The 8,801-nt window shown below is 18.8% G+C and overlaps 1 protein-coding gene across 1 annotated transcript; it reads left to right on the plus strand.

Annotated features, from left to right (window-relative positions):
• Nucleotides 1-123: 123 nt before the first annotated feature.
• On the plus strand, nt 124-1,261 carry PGO_004185 (variable surface protein; the record flags this gene model as incomplete). The annotated part of the gene is made up of 2 exons (XM_028691435.1): nt 124-978; nt 1,103-1,261. Coding segments are annotated over 2 exons (1,014 nt in total), but the record flags the coding sequence as incomplete, so codon positions are not given.
• Between the last annotated feature and the right edge of the window lie 7,540 nt (nt 1,262-8,801).

Consider the following 8,801-nt stretch of genomic DNA (forward strand, 5'->3'; position numbering starts at 1 on the left):
GTCGTTATAATCATAATTTATATTATTTAATTTTAGCGTATCCTTTTTTTTGTAAAACTCGGATTTTTTCTATTTAAATGTATAGTTTTATATTTTTCAATTCATTAATACTTTTATTTTTAGTTTGATTTTAGAGATATATATCCCCAATGTAGAATAGGTTTTGAATGGAAATTTCCTAAAATTACAGGCGATGTGGGTGGCAAGTTAACAAATCTGTGTAATAAATTTAACTTAAATAATAGAAATAATAATAGATCTTCTGAATTTATCCAAAGATGCCAACATGTTACTTTTTATTTAAATCATATAAAAAGAGTAGCAAAAGAATATAAGATAAATCCATGTTGTAAATATTTCTTTTACAAGCTTAAAGGTCTACTTAATAACTTTCCTTGCAATTGTGTAGACACAAAAAGCTGTTATGCAATCATGAAAACACTAAGCGAACAGCAATCCATTATGGAGATTTCTTCATTATTTTCACAGTGTAGTGATTATCCAAAAGATCTGAATGAAAATATATACCAAATATTTAAAAAGATAGATGAAACATATGATAATTTATACGAATTCATAAGATATCCAAATCCGGGCTATTATAAATATGTGAATTTTAGAAATGGGATGAAATATTTAGAAAGTCGTCAATATAATTACAATGACAGTTTCAAAGATGTACTTAATTATTTTAAACATACTTGTTTAGCATATCTAAATGAATTAAATCCTACGGATTCGAGTGTCCGGTCATTTTTACAATACCTCGTTCGAGATAAAAATAAAGGAGAATATACCTTTGCAGAAATAAATGCAATAAAAGGAATAGTTAACGTTGCACAAATGGGTGCAACAAAAGGTATACATAATGTTGCAAAAATGGATCGAATAAAAGGTACAGATATCGGTTCTCAAATAAGTACAGGAATAAGCCTTTTATTTTTTTCCATATTAATAATTATGTTTATATTGTATAAGGTTATATATTAATTATACTTATTAATATATATTAATTACAATTAATATTACATATTATTAAGAAATATTTATATCAAATATATTGTATACTCGTAAAAATATTATAATGGCACATTATTTACAGTACACACCTTTTGGATCATATCTACAACCAAGAGGAAGGAGGTTAAGGAAGCTAATGAAAATAAAAAATAAAAAACATAAGAACTTGATAGATTCATATCAAAATATGAACAATGAATTAAATGACAAACATTATGATGTAGGATATAGATCAATATGAAAGTTATAATAAATTATTAAAAAAAAAAGTAAAATAAATACAATTTAAATTGTTTTAAATAATAAAATATAATTAAAAGTTATTTTACTTATATAATTTAACAAATAATTATAAGAACATATATAAGTTAAAATAATCATAAAAAGTGGAAAAAATGCATTAATATTTTTTACATTAAGGAACATTAAACGTAAATTTTTATATAATTAAATATAATCTATATAATTATTGTTAATACGTACAAAATCATTAATATCTAAAATTTATACTATCATAACAAATAGTTAACATAACAACATGTTTTAAAATATTTATAATTATATTTAATACATTAATAATCTACGTAAATTATCTTAGTGAATCTCAATATATATTAGTTATATTTGATGAATTAAATACTCTGAAATATTTACTTTACAAATAATCGAATTAATTGCTTTCAACAATATGTACAATATTACCCAATATCTAATACAAAAAGAATAAATAGTTAATATCGATGAATTTTAATGTTTATATACTAGAAATATTCTCCTACATATATGTAACCGTAAAATGACATGGATTACAAATCCTTATAATAATGATACAGTGTTTTATAAATCAATTTATTTGAGTAATATAAATTCTAATAGGGTTAAAAGATTCCTATATTAATTTAAATGATTCAGAATATGATTAAAATAAAGTTTTAATACAATTCAAAGCATACAAAAAATGTTATTAAAAATTCAATATAATACCAATATATTTTTAAATATATATTTCTAATATCATTTAATTCTCATAAATATATTATTATATTTCATTATATAAAATAGATAATACACATAATTCATAATTTTTAGTTCAATATATTAATTAATATTATTTTAATATTTTTATAACACTTAGAATTACCTAATCCTCTAATAAATATTCACAGATACATAATACTAAACGTTTTCCTATTGTCAAATTTATGAGAACACAGATATACATTGGAATTATGACGATTATATTACATAATACATTTTGTATGTATCTATAACTCAATATTTTTGCCTTATTTAACATGTATTAAAGCTATCATGATTTTTTTTTCATACATTTTATTTAATTATAGTTTTTTATTGTGCTCAAAACATTTGTAATACGAGAAGCAACAATGCTTACATATTTTTTACAAGGAATGAACATACTTATTTTAAATATCATGTGTTATTTTTTCCAATTTAAAATTAATTGAACTCTTAAGTACTGAATAAATTTTAAAATAAAGCTTTAATTGTCCCACTTTTATAAGCATTCGCGATAGATATATACGTTCAGTATAGGAATTATTATTCCATTTGTATTGTTTTAATTATATATAATTAATAACAAGGCAAAAACATATAAAATTGTAAATAACAATGAATAGAAAAAAAAATAATAGATATATAAAAACAATATTATATTGTTTTCACATATGCTATAAGGCTAGAGATAATAGAACTCAATTATTTTTCTTGTTTTACAAATAATAAATCAGATGTATTTTATTAAATACATAACACGAATTATTATTAGGATATTTATTTAAATTATAAATATAAGAAATTAAGTATATGTTAACCAAGTATTTCATATATATATACATAAATATGTATACGATAAACACTAGAATTTATACTACAGAAAAAAAAAAAATTCATATCAATTATATGTCTTCAACAATTATAAATAAGTTAATAAGGTATAATTGAATGCAAAAAAGAAAATGTAAAAGATGGATTGTTGCACAACTATTATTTATATATTAGTGTGCAATTCATTAAGTATAACTTTAAATATTTTAATTAAATTAATATTACATAAATAATATAATATTTTACATTATTTATAAAATAAATAACTGCTATACCAATGCTTATTTTAAATAAAAATATTATTACAAGTAAAAAAAACCTTTATATACTTTGTATGTTTCCTTGCTTATAATAAATGATCAACAAAATTTTTAAAATAAAAACAATAGCAATAATAAATATATATATAGGAGAAAGAAATATATAAAAAATTGATAACTTTATAGTAATTTATAAAAAGACATAAATAACGAAGTATTTATCATTATATGCACCATATATGCAACAAGAAATTAAACACATCATTTTTCAATAATATTAAAGTAATACCACAATTATATATTATATATTAATATAATAAATTAGTGAATATAATACATATTCTTATATTTTTATAATATAACATATTTTGCTAGCTCTTCTCATTAATACAAAATAATATATGTAATAAAAATATATTATTTTTACCCCAAAGCAATAATATTCTGAATTATTAAAAAAAAATTGTAAGACATAATAATAATTCCTTGTATTAAAACATAAATATAACCTTCAATTATTAAGTATTTTGGAATTTTTATATATATATTTTTACTACATGATTATTCTTATGGAAAGGATAAAAATATTGTAATTTTAAAAACAACATTTATTTATATAATAAATTTTTTCATTTCAAATATATTGTTTTATAATTCATATAAAAATAATTCCTTGTATTTTGTTAGAAGAATACTTTTGCAATGCATATCACGATGCACATATATATGACAAAAATAATACGCCTTGAATCCTAAGCCAAACAATTATATATTATTGTATGTTAAATTAAAACTTTTCGGCGAATATAAATCTTCTAAAATCGTATAATCATCTCTTATATTCCTATCCATAATAATACTATGTTCTCCTTTAAAAATTCCCAGAAACCAAATACCTACCCCCCATAAACTGTGAACACTATAAATACAAAATAAAACATAGAAAAATCCTATAACACAAATAAAATAGCTAATCTGTAAACATTTGCACGGAACCACATATTTTATATCTTTATTCGTCTTATTAACATTAGTAAATATTTTATATATAATATAAAAAAAATTTAAATATTACAAAATATTATACATATATTTTATAAATTAATTTATCAATTAATTTTTTCATTTTTTTTAAATATAATGATAAAATAACATTAATCCTTCTATATATAATGTATATTTCCTTAATAAATTAAAATACTTTTGATATTATATTGTTATTACTTTTATATAAATATATTTCCATTGTAAATATTACATATAATAATATTGATAATAATGCTTGCAAGTAAGAATATGATGTGATAATATAACAGTGCATATATATTATTGCTTCTATAATACACAATAAATAAAAAATATTTTAAATTTATCTACATCCTAAAAAGATATATCATGGAGATACATAAAATCCCATTACATTGCCTTAAAAATTATTGTAAATATATAAAAATGTTGAAAAAATAATTTAATAATTATTGTTTTATAAAAAATATTATAGAGAATATAATGTAAAAAATTAATATCAAATGATTCATCAATTATATAAGTGTTATTAAAATTAAATATTATGTAAAATTAGCCATTTTCTACAACATGTATAAATTATTATTTACTGAATATTTAAACTCTTTATTATGTGCTACAAAAAAATATTTCAAAATTATTGCATTCATTATAATTGTAATATAAAGAGATAAATATTAGTTTATAACTAAAAAATTATAGCATTGTATATTTATTAATATTCTAGTATTGGTAAAATTTAAAATATATTAATAATTCATGCGAATAACATGCTATACAAAAGGGTAATTATGTAAATATATGATTATTAAACCGCACCTTAATAAATAAAAACAAATAAAATATTATATATGTAAAAAATATATATAAAATATCATAAAGTATGAAAGTCCTTTTAAATATAATTTATTAAAAAAATAAAAAACTTGTATTAATATCACATAAATGATAATGCATATAAATATCAACCCATGGACTGAGTTAATATATTTCATGTAATATTATAAAATAGTAAATCATTCATAAATAATCTGTAAATAACAGAAATATATATCATGTAACGTACATATATATTATTTTTTTAGTTTTTATAATATCATATTAGTAACAGAAATAAAAATGAAATACATGTAAGGTAATGAAGGTTATGGAAATCTTTAAAATCGATCGTAAAAATTATAATTTAATTAATCACTAAATTTTATGTAATACACATTAAACCAATATCTTATACCCTAATGACTGCACTAAAATAATATGACAATGGTTATAACACTGATTTATATATTATTAATGAAACTAATTATTAAAAAAAATTATAATATATATTTAATTATATCATTCAACATTTTTTTATTTTTGTGTAATTTAATTTTTGTTGTTTTTATTTTTTTATAGGAAAAGTGCGAACAAATTATATCCAAAGTGTTAACTGATAATTCTTTTCTATCTGGAATGGACATTGTTAAACTTATGGGTTACTGTATTTCAATAATTCCCGAATCATTAAACACCACATCACAAATAACTATGAATCCAGAAAAGCTTTATGCTAAATGTTTTATGTATGATTATTACAATAATGATATAAACAGATGTCAAAATAATAAAGATAATATGCCTACATTAATTAAAAAATGGATAGACGAAAAAACTTAGACTTTATTAATAGATATTGGTACTAATTATGTTGTTAAACGTACATCGCTGACTAAAATGGTTTTTTCTGTTTGTATTTTGTTGAAGATAATTGTTCTACTCATATTTTTTATTATATATAAGGTAATATTAAAATTTATTGATATATTTATTCACTATTTAAAGAAATTTAACATTAAAATTATTACTTTAATTATATAAGTTATTTTTTAATTATTGTTTCTATTTTTATAATTTTCCAAAACTAGTAAATTTATAAATAATACATATTATATAAGAAATCTAACGAAAAAAATTTTACAACAGATTCATCAACTTAGAATTAGTCATGATTCTTCATTATGCTCAGGAAAAAAAAGTGATGATGTAATGTATATATCATGGATAAATACACAAATATAATAAAACGAAACTCCTCATAACTAATTATTCTTCAATATGATTTTAATATTTTTATAAATCTATGGGTGAAATTCAAAAGATAATTAAAAGATGTTACAACTGCAATATATTTATACCATATATAAAAATGGAAATAGGGATAGGAATTTTGATAATACATATTTCAATTTCATTCAATATATGAACTTCTTTTAAAAATCAATAGAGTATAGTGTATATATTAACATTTAATCTACAATTTTGTAAAAGAATTTTTTGTAAAATTTATTTTAGCTAATTTTACTATAAGTGTTTAATAAAATATATACATTATATATTAAGCATATTTAAATAATATTTAAAAGTATTATGGAACCCTTTTTATTATATATTATATTTATTAATATGTTTAACTTTTTATCACATCTATTATTATTTTAACTTATCATTGCTTAATTTTAGTTAATTTCATTTCTACAAAAAGCTAATCTGAGCTATGTACTCTATAAGATAACTGTCTGCAATGATTTATATTTGAATATTTTCTTTAAAAATTTCTTTATTTTACTGATGATTATAATTCTTCATTAATTTTTTTACTAATGTTTTTTAGAATTGAATAAAACGAAGCAAAATAAGGTTTCAATAAAAAAATGTGTGTTATGCGTGCTACTTATATTCATTAAACCTATATATAATAAGGATATATATTGTTAAATATGTTACGTAAGCTTATTAAGAAAAAAGAAATGTAATATTTTAAAAAATCTTAAAACAGATAAATACAATAAAAATTAAAAAAAATTGTTATGTATGAATAATTAATGAATAAATTTGATAATGTTATATCATTACAGTTTCCAATGCATTTCTTTTTAGCTATTTATAAAAGATTATATTAATTCTTACATTCTTTTATATAATAAACAATGTGATATATTTTATATAAATTCTATAAATTATAATATATGCAGTAACAGTTAATTATATCACTATTAATGATCTTTAATATAACAATTTTTTCTCGTTCTTTATTCTTCACATTTTGAATTCTATAAAAAAGTAAAAAAACAAAGGTTTTACATCATTTATGAAACTTAAAATAATTGTATCTTTTATACTTACCCCAAATACTGTAGTAAATAAAACTGCTTCTTTATTCACTTTGTTCAACGAAATAGTAAAACGATATTATTTTCTATGCATATTTTATAGGAATTATTTCATTTTATAATTGAGAACATTTAAAAAAATATTTCAAAATTTAAATTATACTAAATATATAAGTTGTTACATATTTTTATCGTAAAAATTATTTTCAAATATATATATTTTTTTATTTACAAGCAATAATATGAATTCTTACTATAAATTCATTAATAGGATTGTATCAGAACTAATGAAACAAATACATTAACATTTCTCTATATGTTACACTAAAATAATTAAAAATAAGAATAATAATAAATAAAGAAGGTAATTAATTTCTTTGTTAATATAAATATTAAAGCATAATTTACTACTAGAATATATATAATTTATAATAGATCCAAGCTATTAAAATTATGTATAAAAAACTAGGAAAACAATTTTATATTATCACCTCCCTATAAATTATGTACATAAGAGTTAATACATTGAAAAAAAAATATTATAAAAAAATATGAATATACAAAAACACTTTTATGACAAATATATAACAACCATTTAAGATAATATAAATGAATAATCTATAATACGGTTAAAAATATAATGTTTTCGCACTTACACAACGTTTATGTATATGTAGTATATAATATTGAGCGAATATATTTAATGTGTATTACATAATTATTAATTCAGTAAAATGTAACATTATGTATGTTAAAGGATGAAAATAATTATAATAAAAATATAACTTTGTTCAAGCACATATTTTTCGATAAAATATATATTCTTGTTATTAATTCATTCTTATATTTACATAGGAATGCGTTATTAATTTGAATAATAACTTAAATATATATTCAATAAAAAATTAAAACTAACATATAAAACTTTACTTCAGTTCTAAAAAAAAATTACTTATTATTATATATTAAATAAAAATAAATCAAAAAGATATATATGAATCAGGACTATTAGTGTTATGACCTCATTTTTAGAAATGATATAATCTGTTATTCTAAAATCTCTATAATATAGAATATATTATTCCTTGAATCCGGTGTGAAAATCATATAAAAAAATTTATATCATATAAGCTGAATATTTTTTCTAAAGAAAAATATTGACCCTTGTGAAATGTTTTCGACACAAAAATATATAATCAAAATTATATATATATATATACTCTCTAAATGTATATATATAATTACTTCAACCTTAGTTTAAACCTACAAATTACACATATTTAAATGTAAGAATAATATGAAAAATATTATTTATTCTAATACCTAAAAAGTTATTATGTTCATATTAAATAATTCCTTGCTCTTTATATATACATAAGCATAAGTACCTTTAGCATTTGTTTTGATATGAAAGAATTATGCGCATATATATATACTCAGATATACGAGGTCTTAAACGACAGTAAAATTAAAATAATTTTTAAATAATTAT

The sequence above is a fragment of the Plasmodium gonderi genome (genome assembly GCF_002157705.1).
Source record: "Plasmodium gonderi DNA, contig: Pgo-contig_718, whole genome shotgun sequence".
Lineage (NCBI taxonomy): Eukaryota > Apicomplexa > Aconoidasida > Haemosporida > Plasmodiidae > Plasmodium > Plasmodium gonderi.